Source organism: Athene cunicularia, assembly GCF_003259725.1.
Source record: "Athene cunicularia isolate RWA chromosome 13 unlocalized genomic scaffold, athCun1 chr13_part1, whole genome shotgun sequence".
Classification (NCBI taxonomy): Eukaryota; Metazoa; Chordata; class Aves; order Strigiformes; family Strigidae; genus Athene; species Athene cunicularia.
The window spans coordinates 9,904,559-9,931,199 of NW_020799117.1; the positions used below are offsets into that span (position 1 = coordinate 9,904,559).

Sequence of the window (26,641 nt, forward strand, 5' to 3'; positions counted from 1 at the left end):
GCCTCTATTGAATGATGGAAAAGCACTCATTACAGTTCCATGCTGTCTTTCTGTGGTTACAATTAAGAATACATCAAGATTTATCTCACCTGGGTCTTTGGAAGAATAGCAAGAAGAAACTGGGAGAAAAGTCCTTGTGTATCATCTCTCTTTCCCAGCTACTTGTGAGGTCAGGCTGATTCTGGCCAGGCTCCTTCAGTTCTGTCTCTAGCACAGCCTGAGCAGCAGATCTGTACCGAGTTGACCCACTCAGCTTGTTGCTGGGTTTGGTTGTAGCCTCAGCCGTGAAGGAGGGGTACGATCCACAGATGGATGGCTTGTCCAGCAGCCAGTGCCATCCGTCTGCTATCTCTGGGGCTGAGTTTCAGCCGTGGCTCTGTGCAAAGCAGCAAGTCTGCAGGTGAAAGGGCCACCGCCTGTGGTGTGCATGGCATCCGGGAGGGGAGTGGTTTGGGAGTGCTGTCGGTGGCTGAACCACCCTCGGGAAAGAGCAGCACATCTCCAGTCCTGGAGGCTTCCCCATGTCCCTCTCCATCCTCTTCCTCCTGGTGTGCAGGTGGGTGGAGTGCTGGGGCAGGGAGCAGCAGGTGCGGTTGCCAGGCAAAGCTCTGTGTGTGTTGAGTTCTTGACAGGGGACTTGTTCTGTGGGTTACATGCTTTGGAGAGCCACGGATGCTGCTGGAGATGGCACACTGCTGTGGTCTTCAGGAAAAAAGGGTTTATAGGTATTAAAATAGCAGTGTAACTTGTATTAACTTTCAGATGCTCATCAGAACTAATGCATGGGGACTCATTGATTTTCAGACATGCAGAATTTGAGGTTTTTATGTGAGAAACCAGAGGTGTTGAGTTGGATAGAGCAATCCTACATAGTGTTGCATAGTAGCCAAAGGATGGGGTGTCTTTTGGTTTGGTGTTTTTTAGGAAAAAGTGAACAGATAATTCCTTGCACAGTAGTATCTCAGGCACACTGGAAACCTCCAGCTTCTTTTTTCAGATCATGTAGGGCCTCCGATGCTGAGTATGCATCGAGGCACTTGTCCTGAGCTCTGCTTGAAGTGTTCATGTTCCTCTTGTTTTGGAGGAGTGTATTTGTTATTTTCCCTCCCACTCTTGGTGGAAAGATAGAAACCTGGTTGTTGCCTAATGTGAGAAGGGCAAGGAACAGGGTGGTTATCTGCCTTTTAATAGTTCCTCTGCTTGCCCTGATGTTACTTTGCTGTTTGGTTTTCCCAAGCACCTGTTCAGACACTTCCTACTACTCTGGCTAATGCTGCAACTGCCCACAGATTTCTAAATAGCAGCAACGAAACAAGTCAGATTCTTCTTAATTTTAGTTGGCTGTCTTCTTACAGTATAAGTGTGATTATGTTTAGGAAGCTGGATTCACAACATGAAGGTTAGGAAGCCTCTTGGAAGCATGAGTTTGCAGAACCTGATGACTGAAGCATGAACCTAACTCAGGGCACGGCTGTAAGCATGGATCTCAAGAAATAAATAACTGCAAGATAATTTTATTGCACTGCTAGTGTTCAAAAATTCTGATTCCATTTTTAGTAGGGATTTGGCAAAAGCAGTTTAAATTTTAAATGCAAATTATAAAACAATTTTATATGAACAGAACATATTTTAGTTGTTGTTTTGGAAAAAGGGTTCACTTGGGCAGGGGGGACTTGCATGCTGAATACCGTCTCATTTTGGGGAGGTGGTGGTCTTGTGTAAGAGGCATCTTTGCATTTGAACTAACAAAGTGGAGTTGTACCTCCATCTCCTGTGAGGGCATCATAATTTCTGCAGAAGATCAAATTTGCAAGCTCTGGTTAATTATCTGTTGCTCTTGAAGAAGCCTGTGGACTTTTTTTTTTTTTTAAAAAAAAAAAAAAAAAAAAAAAGAGAAAACCCCAAACAAACCAAAACAACCAACAAGCAAGTGTTAGTAGTTACACATCTAATTCAGTGCAAACTTCCAATTTTTAGCTGTTAAGGTTCTAATATGGTATTCAGTCTTTGCACTGCCATGTACGTGTTGTTCTCCAGTACTGCTTCGTTCTGGTTACAGCTTAAGCTGCAACGGATACAGTTCACATACATAAATTAGAATAGCCAAGCTTCATTTGGTGCAGTTTGAATCTGTTTTTCATTTCATGGATTTAGAAACTTCATTTCTGAAAATGAACATTGCATTTATCAGATGTCTTGCTTGTGAACAGTTTGTTTAATATAAAGAAGCACAAAAGTAAGGCTGTAAAGGGGACAGATCTGATGGCTTCGTTTCAGTTGGTGTTTTTTTGCTAGTTCTCTGACATAAGGTATTTGCTGGTATTTTCTCTTTGTGAGACTTGGCAAAGTTCTGGTAATGCCTGCAGTTCCTCTCTTGCTCAAAACAGTGCTGATTAAAAGAACCAGATTTGAAGAGAACTTGGTTTATCCTTTAAAATGTATGCAGATAAGCAAGTGTGAGAGTGTTTCCTCTGTTTCAGGCTCCTGGCAGCTGTTTGAAAACTTCTGTATGTTTGTGTGTCTGGATTTCTCTCCTGGGGATCTGGGTGAGATTGTACGCCTTCTCTCACACTTTCTCCTCACGTCTTTCTCAAACCTTGCCTTGAGGTGCATTCCTGGTTATTGGGATGCTGAAGTGCCAAAGCTTTCTATGCACTGCTGTTCTAGCCATTCCATAAAAAAAATGGTATCCATTAAGGAAGTGAAACAGGGATGCTGTTAACCCCGTTATCTTGGTTCCTGAGACTTGGTGTTCTCATCAGTATGTTCTTTATTTAAAATCTGTACGTTTATAACTTGGTAGAAATGCTTCGGGATGTATGAGTTACCCAGTGTAGTGCAATCAGCTCTCATTATTTTAACCTTTCGGGGTAGTTCATACATACGTATCACCCTTTGCATTCGTAGGCTGCCGCAGCCTGGAGAAGAGTACTAAAAACTAGCCAAAGACAACAAATACCCACAAGCATGTAGATAACAGAAGTTTGGCTTGAATCATAATCTCTGCTGTATTTTTTACTAGTGAATATTTAATTAGTGAGTATTTAACACTTCTGTGTGATAATGGTCGCAGATAAGAGGTAGTATACTTTTTCAGACATGAATGTAGGTCAGACGCCTGTTTGCTTTTTGCTGCAGAGCTGAACCGAAGGAAGTCTGGAGCAGTGGTGGGACAAAGAGCATGTCCCCTGGTCCCCACCAGTGCAGCCTGTGGGTTTCCAGCAGGCTTCTCTGACTTGAAGCTTGCCATAAAGTTCAGTGCCAGTGTGATGGTTATTCTGGTGAGGGGGTTGTTTTCAGCAGATAAGCCACGCAAGTGTTGTGGTTTGGGTGTTTGGGGTCTTTTACATACTCCAGTTGGGCTTACCCCTTTCCCTGTGCAGGGATTTATTCCTGTAAGTTTTCTCACAGTGGTGTGCAGAGGGCTGCTGCTCTGCCTACATGAGTACAGGTTCATTGTTGATGCCTCTCTCTGTAAAGGCTTAAAGCTTGTGTGCTTGGTAATGCTACTTTGTATGGAGGAAACTTTGATTGATGACCTCTTTTTGCTTGACTTCAAATGCTGCCTAAGCTGTGAAGTAGATATAAATTAATTTCCTTTCTATTTTAGTTTTTTTCTACCAATTGGTTTTGCTTTCAGAAAACCTTCTTTAAAACAAGAATCTTTGTTAATGAGAATTTATTTTTTGGCTTTCATCACAAGCAGTTATTAATTTCAGTTGTTGACTTTGACTTTGCTTCAGTGTTGTTCTTAATCTTATCTCATTTTTACCTTCTGATGCAACATTCACAACTGAAGATTATTTCCTAATTCCTGTTGTCTTTTCTTCTATCTGTTTTCATTTATTTCTCAGTGCATGAGTATTGGAACTGATTGAAATAATGAACAGTGGATCGTTGACTTCTTTCCACCCTCCCATCCCTAAAAGCAGGACAGTGGTAGGAGTTGCACTTTAAACTGTGTCTTGATTGTCAGCAGCAGTCACTGTATGAGAGTTGCAGCCATCACTGCTTCATTTCTGTGACTGGAGTTAAAGGATCTGGACCCTCCTCCCCCTGCTAGGAGCTGTTTAGACTTGGAACAGAAGGATAAGCCTGAGCTCACAGGGCTGAGGCTGCTCTGCTTTGCCTTAAACTTAGTGAGGTTGAACTTTAGCTGGAGGGAAGCACCATCTCATGAAAACTTTTGGGATAGCTTGCTTAATGCCATTCCAGACTAGTTCTGGGACAGCTTTTAATAGAATTTGCCCCAGTTGCTGCCCCTCCTTTGGGAGGGCAGAGGGTGAGTAACCTGTTTTGTGATGGTGAAATGGCTGGAGCTGGGAGTGGCATGTCCTAGGCATGGAGCACCTGTGGCACCAAGCCTGTGTTAGTAGATACTACTTCAAGCAGACTGGCCTGGCTTACCTAGGTGGCTTCAAGTGTCATCTCTCCCTCAGGTTTGCTCTTTTAGATATTTTTTTTTTTTCTGGTATGAAGAGCTGGTGATCTTCAGCCAGTTCAACCATATCTGGAGGTTGATTGGTAGCTTGTAGGAATTGGGTGAACTCCTTGTTGTCTCATGCTGTTGAGGAAAAAAATAATGATCATTGAACTTTAAGGAGAAGGCGGGGGGGGGCGAAGACAGCGGACTGACCCTCAACAGGCTTCCAGGTCTTAACTAACAAGAAGTAGATACTGGGAACAGCTTGTTTGCAGTCCTGGAAGTAGATGAGCTCCAGGGGAGAAGTGCAAGAGTTGCTGCCTCAGGAATGAGAAGGTTTGAAGAGAGCATTGGGAACTTATGGGGCAGAGTTGTTGCTGCCTTCTGCCTCTGGCGCAGATGTATGCCCTGGCTCGTGCGCGGGGTGTGACTTACCTGGCAGCTACTAGTGTGGTGAGATCTGCTCACGAGATACCCAGTGCTCCTGCTGCAGGGCCCTGGGCAGGTATCTGCTGCATGCTCAGCGGAAAAGGCTATTAGTGTCATTGTTTATACTGTATTGTTTAATTATTGTTTGGATATGGCTGCCTTCTTTTACTTTCTTCCTTGGCTTTGATTCTGTCCACTTTGTGCCTGAAACAGGCTTGGCAGGATCTGCCTCCATTATTCTTGGGGGTCAGTGGCTTCCTTCTTGCTTTTCTCCATCCTTGTTGCACACAATCTCTTTTGCTGCCCCAGCCTTTCTCAAGAAGCATGTTCTGTCCCTTGCTTCACTGAATAATGTCATGTTTATAATTAAGTCAAGAATAAGCTATAATAGGGCTATTTTTGGCCAAGCATTTCCATGATAGCTTTCCAAAGCAGGCCTGAGTTTGAAGTGTGCGGGGCTACGATGGCTGCAGCTTGGGGCTTAACCTCTGGATGGCTAAGCTCTTTGGGTACATGATATTGAAAATGTTGGCCTGTAACAATATATTTCTGCCCCTTTGCATGTAGCTTGGTCTTACTGTGGCTCTGCCAAAATGGTTGCATGCTGTTGGGGCATGTGGGGTGTCTTCAGCAGTGCTACAGAGATGACCAGCACTGCAGGGAAGTTGCATCCTGTGTCTGTCAGCATATGTGTGTGTTTGTGGACTTGTGCTTTGTGCCATTTCTGGCAAGATTAATGGATTTGATAGCAGCTTCAAGTGATGTAGCCAAGAGTGGTTGCTGGATGAGCGTTGTTTTTGTCACTTTTTAATGATGTTATTTTAAAGGGAGGAAGATTGGTGAAAGACAGTCAAGGACCAACAGTATGTGTACAATAATAAAATCACTGAGAAGAATGACACAAAGAAAGTGCTCCATTGATGATCGTAAAGGTTTTTTTCCAACCTAAATGATTCTGTGATTCTGTATGTTTCATATTTGTCTTGTGGTGAGAATTTTGGGACTGCAGAAATGCTGCCTGTATAGTTGTCTTGACTCTGAGAAAACCTGCTTTCTCTTGAAAATACTGTGTCAGTGCTCAGCTTCACTTAGTGAATTGCAAAGACTGGTATGTTTGGCATAGTGCAAATTCAGGAGGTAGTGTTCAAGGTAGATGTGTTTGTGTAATCCTTCTGCTGAACCTTGGCTTGTGATCATTTCCTCAGCAATCAGTGGTCATTTGGGGTCTTGCATTGGTGGAGAGGATTTGATTAAAAACATCCACGAGCTATGTATTTGTGTTTTCCAAAAATAGCACAAAGTGATCTGAAATACTGTGCATGGTCTAGAATTTACGCTATAGCTTGTCCCATCTGAACAGCAAATTAATGCCAAACAGTTGGTAACGGTAGACACTGACACCCTTTAGGAGAAGATCTAACAATACAAAAACTGTGATTGTTGCTCACGGAGCAAGGCACTGCCCTTCCCTTCCTCACTAACCCAGTCTCATACCCGCTTTGATGCTTTCATTGTTACTGTATCTCCTGGAGTTACAACATGGTATGTAACTGGTGTACAGTGGTTCACATGCTCTGTAGATAAACCCTCAATACTCTGACCATAGGTAGGGATTACACCTGAAGTTAATTGTGTTTAAAAAACTTGGGCTTTCCCTAGCTCACAGAAAAGTCCTCATTACTGCAAGGCTTAGTTTTTGGCCATCAGGATATATTAGTAGTTTCATCTTGGCATAGTAGATATTAATTGCAATAGGAATGAGTTTTGTATTCTGACCCAAGCAATACATGCCTTGGGGACTGTAACTCTGGCATTGCACAGCAGAGTTCAAAGGAAGAGACTTGCTGTACCTGGAAATTGTATTAACTGCTGCTTTCACTCCTTTTTTTTTTTTTTTTTTTTTTTTTTTTTGTTACAATTTTAAACCTCCCTAGCAGAATTTTTGTTTCTGTGGGAATGTAAAGGCATCTTTGGCCAGGTGGTGGGATTTAGGGAGAGTAGAGAGGAAGATAGTGCAAGACTCTGGCCTGCTGCAAAGCTCTTCCTCGGGATACGGGGCTTTCTGATGTGCCTCTTCCACCCCACAGGTGGGGCTTTGTGGTGAGTGATGATGAGACTAACATCTGACTGCTAGTGCGGGAAGGGAGAGCACAGCATGGGGAGGAATGAGAATCGGAAAGGGGTAACTGTTTAAGAATTGCCTGAATAGTTTCTTGAAAGCCACGTTTTCATCAGGTGTCTGTGTGGGCTATTAGAGGGTGACAAAGAGTTGATTTAAATGCAGACTTGCCTCTAGGCAGGGGTTGTGGGTGTCCCTCAGGTGGATCAGTGTGAATGGCTTTGGCAAATCTCCAGCATAGTTTTACTGCTCAGTCCAGCTGACTCCGCTCAGGTTACAGTTGTCAGTAAGATGAACATACGTTGTGTACTGTGCACTGCATTTGGCATAATCAGTTATGATATAGATATGCCCCAAAAGCCTTGGGTTTAAAAACGTGTAAGAAAAAAAAAATGATGGAAAAGTCACATTTGTGAAAAGAACACAAGCTGGACACAGACAAAAAAAAAAAGTCCTTTTGCATCTGAAAGTGAATCTGCATTTTAAAAGCACCAGCAAAGGCAGCACTTACAGTTCCCCTGCTCACGGATGCATATTTTTGTTCCAGAAAACCTGTCTGTGGCACGGGGAGGCGTGGAGGCTGCAGCATGGCGGTGACAGAGTGAGGGTCTGCAGCCCCCTGCCCAGTGCTCCTTCACGTTCCCCTGTCCTGAGCTCCTGCTCAGCAATAAGTTATTGTGTGGCTTTTGATGACTGAGTGAGAAAAATTCCAGCAATGTAGTCTGTAACGTCATTACCTGCTTCTTCTCATGTAACTGAGGAGTTTATCCTTTTGTATTTTCTTTAACCACATGAAGCAAACCCATAAAACTCAACCTGAAGCAGAATATACCATTTATTAGAGAGGTCTGTTGCATTTTAGTTGCTAGGATGTTGAACTGTGTCTGGCAAGAGACGTGCTTAGGGAAGGGTGGTGAGCAGGACGGAGAAGTGAAGTGAGAAGGTGCATATTTGTGCTATGACAGCTTTAATGAGGAGCATATTGCTGATGCTTATTGGCAAGAATAATACCCGCAGTACTTACTAGAGCTCTTAAAATGCTGAACCCACCTGGGACATGTCATTGGCTGGTGCTGGTAAACAGGCAGGATATCCCACAGCTGGGCATGGGGACTCCTGTATCCTGTGATGACCTGTTGTGCCCCATCTTGGCTCCATTAGTTACATCGCCAGTAAGCTCCTGAATGCTCTTCTTGGCAGAGGGTCCTGTTGGTAGCCCAGCGTACAGCCCGAGCATGTGTGTACTTAGCGAACAGCACGGGATCTGCTCTCTGCTCTTCCGCAGCGAGGCAGGAAGGGCATTAAACAGCATTAGGTTTCTGTGTGTTGAAAGATTTTGACCTTCTTGTGATCACTGCGCAGCCTTGGGAAGCAGAGTGGGTTGGGGTGACAGTTTATACAGAGTTGATATTTGTGAGCAGGTTTTGGAGACAGGCAAAGTCTGTCTGTCTCCTAGAGGGGGGGTGACTGCCATTGTGCTCCATTTCTCCTGCTCTGTACTTTTGTGGCAGAGTAGTGACAGTTCTGCTTATATAAACTAAAAATGAGGACATAAGTGTTTTTTCTGATTGTCTCTGCCTTTGGTTTCAAACACTTTATGGTGAAGCTTTTTCCTGAGCACATCTGAGAAGCAGGGAAGTTACTAGCTTGTACATACCAACTTTTTTTTTGTTTTTGCAATTGATAAACAATTTGCTGTTCTCATCAGATTCTCATTGTCTTTTACTACTACTTTTTCTGTACACTGCAACCTTTGAAACGAACATACTGGTGTTAGTGAAGTAATGGGGGCTGGTAGTGACTCTGAATATTTACCTTTGCCAATGTGTGAAGTTTGAGCATAGTCATTTACCAGAGGTCATGTTCCTTACTGAAAAATAACAGAAAAACTCTCAAACCTGGATTTATGTTTTGTTCTTTCAGAAGGATGGGGAGAGCCATCATGTTCTTTGAAGGTGTAGGACCCACTAAGTAAAATCAGGACTTGCTTTTTAATGTAAATGTCTCTGGTGGCCAGATGTAATCTGCGCACAGGGGGGAGGAAAATCTCTTAAAAAACATCTGGAGCTTTAGTGATTTCTTGTGTTCTGGTTTTTCCCCAAAGATCCGAGCCAAGAAGAAACCTACTCCAGTGAAGTATGAAGTTGGGGATCTTGTTTGGGCCAAGTTCAACAGACGCCCATGGTGGCCATGCACAATTTGTCATGACCCAGTGCTGGACTGTCACTCAAAAATGAAAGGTACTGTATCTGCTCAGACCACAAAGTGGAGGCATTGTTTATGGCAGGGTGCTGCAGTTTTTAATTAATTTAAAAACATTTCTGACTCCTGAAAGGTACGAAGAAGTACTCACTACTGTGTAAGACCTGGATCTGTAAAGTAGACTTAGATCAGGGAGGTGACGGAAGGAAAATGGGACTGAGGCTGATTCAAGTGGCAGAGGTAGCTGTTGGACATGAAGGCTTTTCTTTCCAGAGTACAGGAAGGGTGAGTAGCTGGGCTGAGCTCAGGGTGGTGCAGAAGAAAGAGCAACCCAGCAGCCTCTTGAAAAAGTGATGTAGAGAAAAAGGAGGTGGGTCAGAGAGCTGAGGACAGAGACGTGCAATGGGTGGGCAAGTACAGCTGGGAAGTCTGGAATGTGTGAGAATACAGAGTCATCCAGATTTGGAGGGCGGGAGGCTGGAGAGGCTGAGGAGTGGGGTGTGGGCTAGCACAGTGTAGCCGCTGAATGCGTGAAGGTGTGATGGGAATGTGTGCGAGGAAGTGAAATTTTTTTGGTCTTGTTTGGCACAGGGAAGCAAGGGACTGTTTATGGGGAAATATCGGAAAAACCTGGAGATGAAGCTGCATATGTGAAAGTTTAGGCCATAGTGTGTCAGAGAGACTAAGAGCCAGTGGAGCGTGAGGGGAAGAGAGGGGGGAAGTAAGAGCTGTGCACGCATGAATGCAGGGGAGAGCTGGGAACGAAGACAGTTTTAACAAGCTCAAGGCACAGAAGTAAGTGTAGGTGAGTGATGGAGGAAACAGGGGATATGATTGTCTTGTGTTTAGGATCATACTAGCTGCCATGGGGAGACTGCTACGAATGCAAAGGCTTATTTATTTGTTCCTGGTTTCCCTTTCTGATTCTTTTTGTTCTGTGAGCAACTGGAAACCCCTTGAACTGGTGCTGTCTGCCACTGACAGCTCTGTAGACTGGTGAGGTTGCCACTCATTGATGTATTTCCAGTTTTTCTGGCCTTTGCCAACCTAAGAACCAAGTGCTGAGAGTGAGTAGACTTTTTTTTTGAGTGTCCATCAGCTCAGAACCCTTTGTCTGTTTCTCTAGAGACAAGAAGTAGCTCTTCCTAAATTGTGCTCACATCATCCCAAAGTCTGGTTGCTGTAGTCTTCTTGTTATTTCTCTACCTTCCCCTTCATACTCTGGGAGGCATTCATCCTGATTCTAGATAATACATAATTTTCTGGTTTAAGTAGTCCCTTTCGAGCTCTCATCTGCCAGACATATATTCTTGCCTGCCACCCCCGCCCCACCCCATCCTTCCCCATGAAGTTTTGGACAGGATTTAATGTATATAGCTGTCCAGTAATCCCCTCTCAGCCTGTGTATGAGGATTTCTAATAAAGGAATTCTGCAGGGAGGAAACATGCTATTAACAAATTCCAGCAAGGTCTGATCTCCAGCTACATGATAGACTCTCCTGTCGTGTTTTATCTGTGTTCAGACCAATAGAGCTCTGGAGAAAATTGCTTTTTCCAGTTGTGGCTGTATGTAATCTGCTCGTCTCCCCTTCCTACGCTGAGGTGGCAGAGCGGGTGGATCTGAACTCGGGTGGTTTGGGGAGCTGCTGGGGCTCTGTGCACTGTAGGAAGCACAGTCCTCCTGCCTTGGCTCTCCTGTTGCCAAGGGAACGAGCCCTTCAAAACAAGGCAGGTCGCTTCAAACTCATGACTTGTGCAAAAACCTCTTCTCCTTCTGGTTTTGAGGCATGGTGTTTGTTTAAAGGAGTTTGCCTTTTCTTAGCAATCTCTTGGAGATTTTTTGGGAGCTGAAAGGTTGAGGCTCTGTAGCTTCAGTCCCAGTACTGTAAATAGGACAGATGAAGTCTGTCAATATTGCCTTGGTCGTTATTTGTCACCTCTCCATGGTCTCGATCAGAATCTCAGTGTTGGCATCACTGAAGGCCAGGCTGCTGCACTGTGCTGGCAGTCCTGGAAGAGACAGCATAAACCAAATGGGCTGTGAAGTCAGCTACGTATTTAGAGGGTGAAGGTGTTCCCATGAGAACGTGAAGCACATGTTGCAGCAAAATGCAGGCAGAAGTTTACATCCCTTGTCCAAGCCTTGTTTGCTGTCTTCTGATGTCCTTTTTCACCAGCACACCCAGTACTGGTTCAGCTCTTAATTGTACCATGTCTGTTCAGCATTCTTGCACAGAAAGCATCTTTGAAAAATCTTTTGTGCCCGTATGATTGAGTTTCTTCTCTTGCTCCACACCTTTGTGCCCAAAATGAAGACAGTCCTTGCAACTGATATTTTGTCATGTTGCACCTAGTCCTTGTACAGTGTGTACTTAAATACTGCTGTTAATGTTTTATGCCCTAAATAAGAGTTTGTTTGATAACAAAGCATTGAACAAGATGGGATGGGATACATCATGGTGGTGGAGGCTCAACCTGTATGAGTAAATTCTATCCAGAAGGATGTAATTTCTGGCTGTTGCTGGCACACTGTTGCCTTTTCCTCAGTGGTCAAGTGAACTGGGGCTTTTAATCATTAATCAGGGAGTAGCAAAAAAGATGTGCCGCCAGTATGTTGTGTGTGTCAAGGAAAAAATATTTGGATATTTTTGAAAAATTATTTTGCAGCCAAACTAATCATTGTTCTAGGCAGATAACCCATCTTAGATCTATTAATTGATTGTGAGGAAAACCCCCCCACTATTTAGAAAGAGAGAGTAGCAACACAGAACAGAGACAGAAGAGATCAGAGGGGTCTTCCTTAGTTCTGAGTAGAAATTTCCATAACTGGCATTCATGTGGGAATGTTGTTAAGCAAAAAGCCATTGAAAATTACATGGCAAATTGTTACCTACTTCTGTGATTCTTTTTGCATGAATTTATTCTGTTATATGCAAGGGGTTAATTCTGTTAAATTTCTCAAAATAGTTTCCAATCGGAGACCGTATCGAGAGTACTATGTGGATGCCTTAGGAGAACCTTCAGAGAAAACCTGGGTTTCTGGGAAGGCTATTGTCCTCTTTGAAGGAAGACATCAATTTGAAGAGCTGCCTGTTCTTCGGAGAAGAGGAAAGCAAAAGGAAAAAGGCTACAAACATAAGGTGAAAGATCTGTTTTCTCTAATATGTTTTTGATTCTTTGAATCTACACAGTACAAAGTACTCCTTTATGCCTGAAACTGCACTTTGACAGCTTTCTTCTGTGGCAGTGACTGTAGCAACGTATCCAGGGAAGGGATTCTTTACATCCTTATGAGCATAGTGTATAAGCTGCTAGGAGTTTCCAGGCTCTCTTTTGTGTCAGGGTGTGGCCTGCTGCTTTTATTGCCCTTGACAGCTCCAAGAGGCAGAGGAGTCAGGTCTCTGTCAGTGTGAGATTTGTTTAGCAGCACAGCCCTCTCCTGATGTCTGTTACTGCAAGCTTCTAAATAACTTCCTGTGCTCTCTGGCAGCCTCTTTTGGCTGATCTGAAGCAGAGGTGGAGTTGCACACTTCACTAGATCACTGACTGAGATAAAGCAGTGGGGTTTTTAGCCCTGCTTCAGTAATTCTCTCTATAGAAACCTGTGAGGACTTATAATTTGACTTGGAAAACGCTTTGTTGGTGAGCCTGTGGGAATGAGTTTTGCGGCTCATCATATCATCTCCGTTTCCAAACATAACAGCCCTGATCAGCTGTAGCCAGTATAATGTAATGTGACACAGGAGTCTGGACTACACCTTTAGGAAGGTGACTGGAGGAATTAACTTTGTAGAATTACTGAAGTGAAAAAGTACAGGGGTTACTGTGTTACTGTAAGAGAGCAAATAGTCATGCTAAGCAATGGTGTCTGGTTTTATTTTTTCTCTGTTTCCAAGAGGTTTATTAGCAGTTAAGTACTTAACCCACATTAATGCAAAACTCTTAGATTAAATGTGTTCCTGCAGATGTGAATCCCTGGGTGTTATGCTGTCATTTGGTTTTCCAAGGGCATGTTGAGTATCTTCTCTAAGTTGTTCTCTCCTTGTGTTCCCAGCCCCCTAACAACTAGAGACATGCTCACAAGTAACTTCTGGTTCTAGAAGTGCTGCATGGCTAGAATCTCATCCTGTATGTAAATGGCAGTGCCAGTGTCACTGCAGTGGAGGGGAATCAAATGTTTGTTGCTCACGTAAACGTCCAGGTTTACATCACTGGAAGCCAAAATCTGATGCGAAGCTGAGAGTCTTTGGCTTACCAGGCTCCATAGAACTTTTTTAATCTGCTGAGATGAGATTTTGTTGGTGTGAGGGTTTTTGTTAAAGGAAAAGTGTCAGAAATGTGAGTTGTTCTTCCTGCCTTGGACATGGTTTTGATCTTAGGGGCAACTGTGAAGCCTTTGACTTGCCGTGGTGCAGCCAAGAACTACACACGTGGATAAGAAACAAGTTTCTTGCTGGTTTTAGATGTTAGCAGAAGTTCCTGTCCAGTATGGAGAGTACTTTTTGTTTTATACTAAAGGCACAAAGTTAAAGTTGGAACACTTCTAGGTAATGCAGGTCTTGGATTTAATAGAGTGCATCTTAGTAGGGTGCGTGTGTATCATCTTTGTACCAAGGTGAGTTGATGGACTTGGAAGATTGAATCATGCTCAGAGTTCAAGGGGTGCAGAAGAATCAGGAATGAGTAAAGCAAATGTGTCTGCTCAAATATTTTGAGGAAAAGGATACTGTGTTTTCCTTGAGATGCTTGTTGGCTGTTGCTTTGCATTTCTGTGCCAGGGATCCATACCATTTGCATGCCTCTTTACTGACTCTTGTGTTTGAGGTGTGCTGGGATGCCAGGACATCTAGTTCCTGGGAGACCTGTGCTTGCAGGGACCTTGTTGCTGTTTTGGGAATGCACAAGGATTTTTATTACGCTCAGCAGGAGTGCGGGGTACTTACCTAGGAGGAGTATTTTCTGTGTCTGCTAGGCACAGCCTGTGGGAATCCATGTGATTGTCTTAAAGATGCAAAATGTACAACTATCACTCTGTTCTGTACCTTGTGCACCTCAATCTCACTTTTATCTTGTTGGTTACCACTCAAATTTTTTCTTTCTTTTTTTGTTTCCTCCAACTTTAAGGTTCCTCAAAGATTTATGGCTAAATGGGAAGTCAGTGTTGGACAGGCAGAAGACATTCTTCTCGGGGGGCCAGAGGATCAGAAGTGCAGCCAGAACTCCAGCGAGCTGGACAGCGAGAAGGAAGTGCGGTCAGAATACTATTCCAATGGCCCTGGAGCAGAAAGGGACAGGCAGTTGAATGGATGTTTTAAATCCTTGGCGTTTGAGTCCAGACATCCGGCCAGTGAAAAAGGAAAATTGCACATTAAGCCACATGGGAAAAAAAGCTCTGACAGCAGAAAAAGGACTAGAGTAAAAAAGAGTGGCACAAGAGGGGAAGCATCTAGGGGAGAAATCAAAGAAAAAACACCAGACAGCATAGTTAGAAACATGATTATTGGGGACCTACCAGGTAAACATGCATCTCATGAACTTCGCCGTATTGCCAACAGCCTAACAGCATCCAGTAGCACCAGGGAAAACCATTTACTTTCCTCCTTTGGAGAAAGACGTTTTGAAAAGACAACTTTGAAACCAGACTATGAGAATCGTAAAAGTGATGCTCTGAAGAACACTTTCCAAGGGGATTTGTTTTCCAGCGCATCTTTGGAGAGAGAGAAGAGCTCCCTGGGCATTTTGTGCAGCTCCAAATTACAAATACACTATTCTGCATCTGATGCTGGTATTGAGAAAAAGCAAACTGAATCAGATTCATCCTCTTCCCTCTCAGATGGTGGGAACAGTGATGTAGATACCATGGACCAAAGTTCAGAGAGAGCCTCTAGTGCTCTTGAAGTTAGTGATTCTTCAGATAAGATGGAGAAGGAATTTCCTATGACGTCAAGTGGAAACATTAAGCTTTCCATGTATCTTTCTCAGAAGAGCAACAGAAGGGCCAGGAAGAAGTCATACAGAGATCGCAAACCTCTGGGAGGTTCAGTAACCAGCAGACTTGATGCTGAATTTGCAGATGGGGAGCTTGAAGTAGGCTTCTCTGATGCTGAGATGTCATTGACAGCTCTTGAGTGCTCTTCAGATGTGAGAAATGACAATCTTTCCCTAGCAAACAAGCACACTACTCCCCAAAGTGTTTCCAAGGACAGCTCCTGGCCTGCTGTTGCAAATCAAGCAATCTTAAAACCGAAAAGCATGAAATTGCCCCGAATCAGGAGTATAAAATGCAAACATAAAGAAAAAGTTGGTGGCTTGGAGCCTCCTCTTGCAGAAGAAGAGGGTGGCATGAATCGCTGCTCTTCTGATACCAAAGGTTTCTCTGGCCTTCAGAGAGATTCTCTTCAGAGAAGCGGAAAAGTTGATGGTCAGAAACTGTTAAACAACATGCATGAGAAACCCAGGGATTCTGCTGAAATAGAAACAGCTGTGGTGAAACATGTCTTGTCAGAGCTGAAGGAGCTGTCTTACCGGTCCATGAATGATGATGCTAGTGACTCTGGTGCTCCAAAGGCCACAGTACCTTTACTTTTCTCTTCCGCCTCTGGTCATGGTCGTTTGCCTATTGAGCCAGATTACAAATTCAGCACCTTGTTAATGATGTTGAAGGATATGCATGACAGTAAGACAAAAGAGCAGCAACTGATGACTGGTCAAAATATAGTACCATTTCGAAATACCAGCACAGCTGATGGTTCTGGAAGCAATTCTACAAGTGGTCTGAAGTCCTTGTCTATTGTAGGTCCCCCATATAAAATAGAAAAAAATGGAGATTGTGTCCAGGAAACAGTAAATCCAAACTCCGCTATAAGCAACTCCTCATATTCACGCAATCCTCCAACCAAGTTGATGGGGATTGGTACTAGTAAAAGGGAGCCCGCGAGTACTGCTGTTTCTGGGACAAACGGCACAAATTACGTGCCCAAACGCAACTGTTCAAAATCTAAGCAGTCATCAAAGCTTGGAGATAAAACAGTTTCAAACAGAAAGGACTTAAAACCAGGAGGGCCAAGTAAGTTGCTAAGTCGGTTATCCAGAGATTCAGGAGAACATGCATTCCGCGTTCATGGTTCGGTTACCAGTCCTCTAGGTAATGAAGCAGAAGATGCTGGGAGAAAAGAGTCTATTGATTTAACAGAACATTCAACTGATGAAGACTCTGCTTGTTTATCTGATGACAATTTAGATCGTATTGGAAGGAGACCTGAAGCTGGTAGAAATATTGAGAGCTGCACTTCTGCTGAAAATGGGGAGAGTCCAGACTTGGATTCAGAGGCAAATAGTGAGAGCTCTCTTGGTGATGAGTCTAATGATATAAATCACGTAGCACCCAAAAAGCGATGGCAGCGTTTTAACCAAAGCAGTGCTAGATCTAATAAGCACATCAGTAGATCTAGGGAACAAGGAAACTTGGAGAGTGCCTTTGGCTTGAATTCTCGTGGCTTTTCACTGAAGGGAAATGAGTGCTTGGGACGTAGGCATTCCCCTCATTCAAAGGTGCTTGAGGGAGACCTGACAGATCAGAACTATAAGAATCATTTAGACTTAGTTGAGAAACGTTTGAATGTATGTGGTAAGCCAAACAACAGTGTGATGGACTCAGAAACAGAGCTTGGCAACTTTGCTCCCCAGTCTGAATTCTCTGCACAAGGTAAGGGAGCTGGACTTGCGCCAGAGTGTGTATTTGTATACATTTTATACTTTTTCATTTAAAGCATAAGTTATGGAACTTGGGGCTCTTTGACAACGTGGAGATATATACATCTGAGCTGAAGAAAGTGTGTTTTGAGTTCTCTGTAAGTGTGGAGAACAAAGGCGGCAGAGCAACCTTGGGATTTTGCTTAGCTTTTTGGTCAGAAAGTTTAAATACATTTACAAATCATTAGTTCCTCCACTGTGAAAGGTAAAATAAGCATCCTTCCGAGTTTGGGAATTTTTATTTTTTGTTTTGAACTTACACCTTCAAAATGTGTTCCATAGAGCCACCTGCTTGGTGTTAGCTGATGGATCAGTGCTAGAAAATTGTGGGAAACTGAGCCTCGATGGCTGCTCTTATTTTTTAGTGCTGTTTGACATAGACTCTTTTTGGCTTGTTCTGAAGGATTTCCTCTAGGATTTCAAGTCGATGTGTTGGACTGCTTTTGGCATTTTAGTGTGGAACTTTATTAGCTGCTAATAACAAATTGGGGAACCCCACAGACTTCCAAATTTACAGCTCTGGTCTGGCTGAGGGGTGAAGGGGAGAACAGAAGCAGGGGAAGCTGCCAGGGAGGCTGGGCAGGAGGTGGGTCTGGAAGATGGCAGAAGTAAGGCAGCATCACTGCCAGGGAAATGACCTTGGAAGGAGGAGGCTTCTGAGGATTACAAGGTCAGACAGCCCTGCCTCTCCCACAGAGATGGGGATATTTGGTTAAGGCCAGAAAAATTTTAAAAAGCATGTGTGTAGGGAGTAGGTCTAGCAGAGCTGTGTTCAACACATACCACCATCATCGGGCTTCTGCAGAGAATCTGGGGAAGCAAACGTTAATGAAAACAACAAAATGAGATTTTTACATGGATTTCACCAAACTAAATGGCTCTAATCTATTTGCAGTATCATAAATTAATATAATTTGACAGACTTTTGAACATGTGTGCATTTTGTTGCTTATGTGTTCCTTCAGTGCACATTTTGGTGTGTGTATTTTGCTACTAGTGGTTCCTGGCGGTTGTTGCCTGCACCTCTGTTTCAGCGTGGAAGAGACTGCTCCTGGCTTAGTGGTCATAGGACCTGCCCCAAGGCAGGTTACAACAGGCACAGAAAACAAGCCTGTAGGGTGTAACACAGGGTAAAAGTTCTGGTTTGAAGTCACGACAAGCATAATCGTTCACTGACTCCTCTGGATGTTGCTGCATGTTTTTGAGGACTTAAGGCTTCACAGAGCAGGCGAGAGGATGGGTCCTGCTCTGGGGCTGTCAGGGCTCTGCCGGAGGAGTATTGCAGCCTGCTGGAGGGAGTGAGTGCCTTCTTTGCACAAAGATGCAGATGGGTTTTCAGGGCTTTGTGGCGGTTTTGCAATTGGAGCATCCCTGTAATGTGTTGATATGTGAGATAAAGATGCAAGCCTGCAGAGGGATTTAGAGAAGAGCTGCCAAAGAGGTGGTTATGGTAGGAGAGAAGCGACAGAGGAAGGCAGCAGGCTCCTGGGCGAGGTGGTATTGGTGATGAAGAGTGTGGAGCTGTCCTGGTGCTTCACACAGGGATGCAGCGACATTGAGGGCCTGGGTTTGCTTTGCAAAAGTGACAGATCAGCAGCTGCAGTGTAATCCAATTCCCCTGCCCTAAATAGCACGTGAGCCTTGAAGCACACCTGCGTCCTATCTGCAGATGTGCCATAGGGAGGCACCGGAGCCTCTGTGTATGAGGATCTGTCTGGGCTGCTGTAACACCCCCCACTGTGCTGGTGGTAGTGAGTAAACCTCTAATGCTTTGAAAAGCCCATTCGTGGAAACCAGTCTTCCTTTTATATCAGGCAAGGCCAATTACATAGGAAGTAGAGAGGATGATGCTGGAAGTTAGACTAACTGCAGCTTACAGAAGAGGAGGTGTTTCTTCTGTGCCAGTGCTTTGAGGAGACTTGGCTAATCCCTGTCCACAGCAAGCAGAGTGACAGTGTAAGAGATCACAACAGATTGCAGTGACAACTGTGTAATTTCCACTAAGTTCAAACTGTATGAAGTCTTCATCACGGTTGAATGACAACATTGGGCATATTTTTGCTACAAACTTTAAGGTGCGATTTAGAGCAAATAAGGCAGAAGTGAAGATTGGTGGAATTTGCTGATGTAAAACATTTTTATAAATATGGTTTCATCAGGTATGTGATTTGCCAGTGCCAGTCAGACTGCATTTGGGATTCTTGTATGGGATTTGCTTTGGGTGGGAAAGAAATGCAGTTAAGCCAGCCCTTCTGGCACAGTGCTCTGCTGCGTGGCTTTGGGGCTCTAAATAGTTGCCCAGTGAGGATACTAATCATACAGCTGGTTATGTGCTGAAATGTGTATTTCACCCAGACACCTGTGCAGAGCGTTAATAGAGGCTGAAAATAGCCATGTTTGAGAAAGTTGTTCCTTTCTTCTCTTTTGGCCAAGTTTGACATTTTCATGCTTGTTTTAACCACAAAAGCCACAATAAAGCATAGCAGTCTTGTCCAATATCCCCATTCTGAAGCGTTGCACTGGAATGCTTTGTTATAAAATGTTTCCGTTTTTAAGGAAGAAAAAGCCACCTCCTACACATGAAAAGAAGCAAAGAGGATATTTACTGCTTGTTCCTAAACTTCCAGGAGACCACAAGTGTTTTTGTGACTAGGAAAAATCTTTGGACAATATAATTTAATAATTTTGAAAACTAAAAAAGGGGAAAAGTCAGAGGCATTCTGGGAATTGGTAAAAACATAAGCTTGCATCGTCTTGCTTTTGCAGATTGCTGAGTAGAAAAGACAGAGCATCAAGGCTTCTTTTTTTTTTTGGAGCTTGCTGCGCACTGGAGTGTTGAGGTGGTATAGCACGGGTGGTTAGGTTTTTATCAAGGAAATACCTGTTACTAGGTTTCCCTTGTGGTGGTGCAGTGTTGTACAAACACAAAAACATAGGAGCCCTGAAGAGCTTGGAGTTGCTGGCAAGGACTGTTTGCTCCCTGATCTCATTGTGGAATCTATTGTCAGGAAGCAAAGGCAATAAATGGGCTTGCAGTAACAGATGGGGAGTACAGGGCTCTTGTAGTATATACAAAAATATGCCAGAGAGGAGGGGGAGGGAAGGAGTTAAGCTTAGGTGTTACTAATGAAAGTAGTGACTGAACCACATTGTGGTAAAAAAGTGTTTTCCCACGTCCCTGCACTAAAACCAAAGGAGTTTGGGTTAACAACAAAAGTAGCGTGGTGAGTCTGCGTTGCTAATGGTCTTAGATTTTGGTAAAAGTACTGCAAGAAGGCTAGGTGAAGTTTGTCTAGGGAGAGGTTGGGTGAAATTTCAGGAGTCCTCTGTCAGATATCTAATATTTGATTTCTTATCTGAACTGCTTGAAGTTTCATAGGTCCTTAAAAATCTCACCTTCCATGTCTGGATTGTGGAAAATAGGAAGATCAAAATTATAAGGTTGTTATCAAAGAGAAAGAAGTAGTGGGGCTCTTCCCACTTGGAGCCTCTGGAAGAGAAGGCAGGAACAACTGTTATCTACAGATCATGAGGTGAATGTTGTCTTGTGATCATCTCAAACACAGTCTTGAAGCTGCTTTCCTTTTTCATAGTACATTCAGAGAGGAAACGCCTTAGAAAGCCAAGTAAACGGCTTCTGGAATATGCAGAAGAATATGATCACTTATTTGCACCCAAGAAAAAATCAAAGAAAGGCCAGGAGCAATTGCATAAGGTGGGTGAAGGCTAATGTGCTCTTCATGGTTATTACTCTGGGGGATTGGTCTGTGTGCTTTTGATGCTTTCTTGCTGGCTGAGTGTTCTTGCTGTGTGTGGTGCCGTGTAGGATGAATATTTTCACCAACATATTTTGCTGTGTTAGGTGAATTCTGTGGTGAGGTCTGAATTTGAAGGAGGTCTTCCTGCACGATGCAGTCCTGACAGAGATACCCAGCGGGGGCCAAGTCCTTTGGTTTCAACTCCATCTTCAACCAAAGAGTCCCCTCCCATCCTTGAAGCAGAGTGCTCCTTCTCAGAACTAGGATCCAATCCTAGCGGTCAACTTCTAGAAGGATCTTCAAGTTTTCCAGAGCTGGTGCTGTCCTCGTCGGATGTTTCTGAAGTTTCTGCTTCTCCAGAAGCAGAAGAGAGATTCCTGAAATCAGGTATGTGGGAGGTTGTGTGATTCTGCTTCCGTAAGTGAACACATCACAAGTTCAGTGGAAATTGTCACTTTGGTCAGCGTGAGAAGGTCAGTAGCTGTTAATCTGTTAGTTTGGTTTTTGCTTCATTCAGTGACCATTCCTGGTGCTGGGAAAGGAGGGAGGGTAAGTACAATGGGTGACCTAGTGAGCTGGATGGTTACACTTACGCTATTAGCTTTCTCTGGTGTGTGATGGTCCTCCTTAGGTCATGGCACAGAATACCCCATTGTCCAAATGAGGAAAGTCACAACTCTTCCTCTGAGTCTTTGCATCTGTGCTTGAAAACAGTGGTATCCCTTCAGCTTCAAGGTCTCTTGCTGCTGTTAAAACCCCTTGGATGAACGTTGCTGTGCTGAGGTTGACACACAAAGTCTAATCGTTGCTCATGGTGTGACCTTTTGCTCTCCTAGGGAGCTTAGGCAATTGTAGCACAGAAATCCCTCTGGAAAAGCTTTTTTTTCTTAGAGGTGCTAAGCATTTGTAGAAGTTGTTGGAGACTTGTACTAATAGCAGGCCAGGGCCTTAGCTTTCAGTAGGGCACAGTATACAGAGAGCAAGTGCGGTCTGATGGGCTTTTCTCCTTTCCAGCAGAGTATCACGGTCTACTCTGCAGTACGCTCATTCTCTGGTAGTGTCTGAAGACATGCCCAGGGTTAAAGCCTTGGTGTTCTGACTGTACTGACTTGGGAGGGGACATTGTTCCTGTTCTAAAGGGCCTGTGGTCAAAAAAATTGAACCAAGCAGAGAGGTACTGGGAAGTCAGCCTGTTACGTGAATACCATGGGGACTTGTAGGTGTTGGATGGAAAGTTGGAGAGGATTAAAGGAGGAAAAACTGGGGATGTGAACCTGAGGTTGGAGGTGCAGAACAGTAGAGTGTGCAGCAGTGGGAGCAAACATCCGGTATGCAGAGGTTGCATAGTTCTTCCCCTTCCTGAGAAAACTCACCTTCTGCTGAAGCCCGCAGAGCCCAAGCTGTGGGCAGAGGCTTGCCTTGAGAACGATGCCATGTTGTCCCCCCATTAGGTGTTTGATGCATAAGCAATGCATGAAGAGATGTGTTACGGAAGGGGCACAGCTGAGGCTGATAAAGCAAGCAGGTGAACAGGGTAAGATGGGTAGAAGGCTGTTTCTGTGGAGTGTCTTGCACTCAGCGTCATCATTTCCTGGTCATTATAAGTTTATACTGTTCCCAAAATTAGTGTGGCTGAGCCCAAGTCTAGCAACTCTTTACCTCTTGCGTGCCAGCAAAAGGCTGGAGTAGGAAATGGTGCAGGTTACAGCTTGCTTGTTTGGTGTGTCTTTTCCCAGGTAATTTTAACCAGGAGCATGTCCTTTAGCATGTTTACTATGCGCAGCATGAATGCTGATGTGAGTGGCGTGGGAGTAGAGGCAGGGCTGTATTTGTCAGTGGTAAGACTGGCTTATGCTAGATCAAAGTGATTGGGAAACTATGATTTCAGTTGCGCTGCCAGGATCTTAACCTGCTGGCATTGACTTCATAGTCTGTCTTCTGTGGGTGGATTTTTGTATTACATATTGAGGTATGCCTGAAGGTCATGGCAGACTGTGGTCCATTCTTGTGGAAGTTGTACAGAAACAGGTAATTGGCATCTCTACCCAAGGAGCTTATGATCCCAAACACAGGGTAAAGCAGATTGTTTTGAACTGTTGGATGATATTTGTTTAATAGTCTGATTGAAGAGAAGAAAACTCCCATTTACCTGATGTGAAGAGTTTCATTGCAGGAAACTTCGAAAGCAAGCGTCAAAGGAAGCCCACTAAAAAGCTCTTGGAATCCAATGATTTGGACACTGCCTTTATGCCAAAGAAGGATGAATGGACTCCCCCAAAGAAGGTACTTTTCTTCCAGCTCTTTTGAAAACCAGATAGAAAACGAGCCTAGACAGCAGACCCTGCTGACTGAGACAGTGCAGTGGGCTGTGGGTTTTTGTTGGCAGTGGCCCAGGAGCAAAGGTCCACCCTTTCCAGAGGTGCTTTTTGCTGTGTTGTGATGAAGAAATCTGCTGAATCCAGATGTGTTCCTCACCCCTCCCCAGTTGTAATGGGGATTGAGTGTTTCGGCTGTAAAATCTCCTGTTCATTGTTTTATATAGAAAAGGGGTTATCCGGATGCTGGCTGGGGAGGTGTGAGCGGGAATGTTCTGTGCAGGAGCTTTCTGTCACTTACATTGCAAGGTAGCTTGAAGTTAAACCTAAGGCTTTGTCCTTTTACGTCAGATTTCCTCTGAGTAGTGTTTCCTTTGTTACCTTCCCAAGTGAGCTGGTGAATGGTACATAAATGCAGAATTGTAGCAGGATGGAGGCTTGAGTTGTATCACATGTCGTATACAGTGCTTGGTGCAGATTTTTAAAGAAAATCCTTCTCTTCTCTGCTAAACACTCGATATTCAGTGACATGGCTTGGAAAAAAGCAACTTGTGGAGAACTGTTTCAGGTGGTATACCTGCACAAGACTTGTTGCCACTGTAAGGCTGATTAATAACAGTTTTCCTCCTTTCCTTTTTCTCTGTGTGGCACAGTCTTAATGTAATTATCATGGTTCCAGTAATGTAGAGGCCAGTGTATTTGGTCTTAAGCTCAGTAAGAGTGTGAAGCCAGAAGAGAGTTTCTCTTCCCAGCAGCTTACAGGGTGTTAGCAGCGTTTTTGGGACAGCTCTGGAAACAGCAGATGATGCTGGTGACCACAAGACACATCAGACTTGGCATTCCTTCCTGCCCAGAGACTGACTTTTCCATGTGGGATCTGTCACACACACAAAACAAATGTTTTCTTGTAAAGTCTCTAATCACTGATGAATTCATGACCTGAACTGTAAGTTACATGTTGCAGTCACTTGTAAAGGCTCTTGAGTTGCTGAGGAACATGCGTCTCTGCTTTGCATCTGGTGACTTGACTCTGTTGTGTATTTGTAGGGCACGGGCCCTTCCGAGAGCGACAGCTCTGAGCTCTACTCGCCAGCCCACTTCTCGGACCTGGGAGAAGGTAAGTGGAGGCAGGGCTGTGGGGGTAGGCTACTGGTGACATTAGAGTCGGTGCCTGTAGCTCTGTGTGTGTGTGTGTGTGTGTGTGTAAGGGCTTATGTTTCCTGGGCCTTCTCAGAGGGTGCTTGCCTCAGGTGAGGCAGTGGCAGAAGTAGTAAGTACTGAGATTGTTTACTCATGATACTGTTATGTCTTTGATTTCCCTCTGGAAACTGGAGACAGTGGGCTCATCTTTCCGTGAGAGGATGTTCACTTCTCATTCATGGTCTGGGTGCTTGAAGGAAACTTCATCAGCACAGGTCCTGTACCAATACACTGTGTTTTGCCTGGTGACATGCTGTGACCAGGCTGAAGGGTGGCTGCCCTGTCCCATGGACAGTTGTGCAGTTGCATTGTGCTCCCTCTCCATCTGCCTTTGTGTCACATTGGTATCAACATGAGGAAGTTTTTGTTGCGATGCAGTGGGAGGAGGTAGTTATCAGCAACATAAGCTTTGTGTTGGTAACATTTCTTCTTTTCTGTTGGGGGGCTGTCACAGGAAAGTCAGTGATACTGTTCAGCAACCCAGCAAAGGAAGCTTAAACCAGTATGAACTGGTGGTCCTCTGATGGTTGCAGGACAGAGGGCAGATTGCTTGGAGGCTGGTATTGCCCCAGCCCATTTGCTTTCAAAGACAGTGGAACCCAGTCTGAAGCTCTCAGAAAAGGTGCAGAACTTGCTGGTGGCACCTGTAGCAAGGGAATTATTTCTGCATTTTCCTTGAGTGGTCTTTCTGTTGCATCCCAGCTTCTGAAAAGCTCTTGGAGAAGCAGCGGAAGCGGAAGAGACAGCGCCATCCCTCTGCTGCAATGCATTCCAAGAAGGAGAGAAATGAGGAAGGGCTGGGGGAGACCCCACACTCTGAGGTACTGTTGGGTATTGCTACATGCTGTCATCCCTATAACCTGTCTGCTACTTCCCAGGGCACTTCACAGAGCCTAGGACACGTCATCTTTGGCTGGCTGACATGTCAGTTGGGAGCTTGTCCTGCTGATGCAGTTGCATGAGCTGGAGTTGAAGCTGAAGATACCACCTCTATTTAGTAGCTATTTTGTGATGATTGCTGAACTCAGGCTCGGTTTTTAAGCTGCTACTCAGCTAATCCTCTAGGAGAGAGGCTGTTCTGATCTGATGGAATCTCATCAGAACAGGATCTGATGGAACCAGGTTTTTGCCTGGCATATTGTTTTGCACGTCAGAAGATCTGTTGTAAAAGGTCTTCTGTGGTGGTGGTGGTAATCTTGCCCTTGTATGCACCAGTATGAAGCACAAGCACTAGACTGTGGACTTCAACCCCTTCTTCCACTTGCCCCTGCACACCAGGGTGAGCAAAGCACAGTGGAGGGGATGTGGGGGGGACTGTATATGGCTGCTCACAAGAGCCTCTGATTATATTCTGCCATCTAGCAGAAAGGGATAACTGGGGCAACTCCCTTCTTCTGCATCCCAGCAGAGTTGGTGTACAAATATCTGACAAGCACATTTTGCCTTTTAGGAATGAGCCAGGTATCACCAAGTGTAGGGGAAGCAAGACTTTTCCTGGGAGAGGTGGGACACCTCTGGGCATCTCACCATCGCCTCTCAATTCCAGTGGCCCAGGTTCAGCAGCAGGCTGTTCTGTCAGGATAGTCAGTATGTATTTCAGGAGCCAATTACAGACATATATTGTTATATTTGTTGTTGTTATACAGCTTCTGGGAGAGCACAAACCTCGTGCTACTTTGAGCAGTGCCAGCCACCCTGCTGCTACTGCTTTTTGAAGAAGGTGTTTCTGATGGGGGTGATAAAGTGGGGTAATACCCCCGGGCTATGCAAGCCTTCCTGTGATGGTGTTAGTGGTCTTTCTGAAGTGTGCTCATCTGGAATCATGTTTCAAAGAAGCCTGTACAAATATCTTTGCCAATGCTGGGGGGCAGTTAAAATTGTCTGCTCTTAGGTACTAATTAAGAGACTGGCTCAACTCTGAGCCACCAAATTCTCTGTGAATCTTTAATAGGGAAGAAAAGAGGGAGCAATTCAGAGCAACAAAGTAGCTAGACTACGGCTCTGAATCCTGTGCTCACCATTCACTGCAGGGGAAGCTCAGGGAGTCTTAACTGCCTCCAGCCTTAGGTATGTGTTAAGTACCTGAAGTTAGGTATGGTAAACCATGCCAAAAAAACCCCAAACCAAAAGGCAATGCTTGGCACCTTTTGCCAGCATCATTTCTCTGTGATTGTGTCTCTTGAGCTGCTGTGAGTGTTCACCCCTTGGATTAGGTGAGTGTATGGGTACTGGTGAATATTGGGGTGCCATGGGAATGCAGTTGTGCTTTCATGTGGAATTCGGACCATGCTGGTCCCTGAGTGACTTTCCACACACCAGGCAAGGAAGGCCACTTTGTGCTGAATGGTGCTAGAAGAAATAGTCTGATACAGCACAGCGAAGCCTTGGATCCAGCTGCTTTCAGAGGAAAAGAGCAGAGGAAAGCTTGTCTGCCTGGGCTGAA

The 26,641-nt window shown here is 44.4% G+C and overlaps 1 protein-coding gene across 3 annotated transcripts in view; it reads left to right on the forward strand.

The window, feature by feature from the left end:
• Positions 1–9,102: 9,102 nt before the first annotated feature.
• The window catches only part of NSD1 (nuclear receptor binding SET domain protein 1), a 45,862-nt gene continuing 28,323 nt past the window's right edge, over positions 9,103–26,641 (forward strand). The window contains exons 1-8 of one of the 3 annotated variants that reach the window (XM_026858280.1): positions 9,103–9,211; positions 12,141–12,313; positions 14,298–16,878; positions 20,519–20,640; positions 20,788–21,070; positions 22,857–22,966; positions 24,046–24,115; positions 24,901–25,019. In XM_026858280.1, coding sequence (XP_026714081.1) covers positions 9,205–9,211; positions 12,141–12,313; positions 14,298–16,878; positions 20,519–20,640; positions 20,788–21,070; positions 22,857–22,966; positions 24,046–24,115; positions 24,901–25,019 — 3,465 coding nt within the window. In that variant the 5' untranslated portion in view covers positions 9,103–9,204. The remainder of the gene's footprint in view (positions 9,212–12,140; positions 12,314–14,297; positions 16,879–20,518; positions 20,641–20,787; positions 21,071–22,856; positions 22,967–24,045; positions 24,116–24,900; positions 25,020–26,641) is intronic. The other 2 variants (XM_026858281.1, XM_026858282.1) reach the window with 2 other exon arrangements.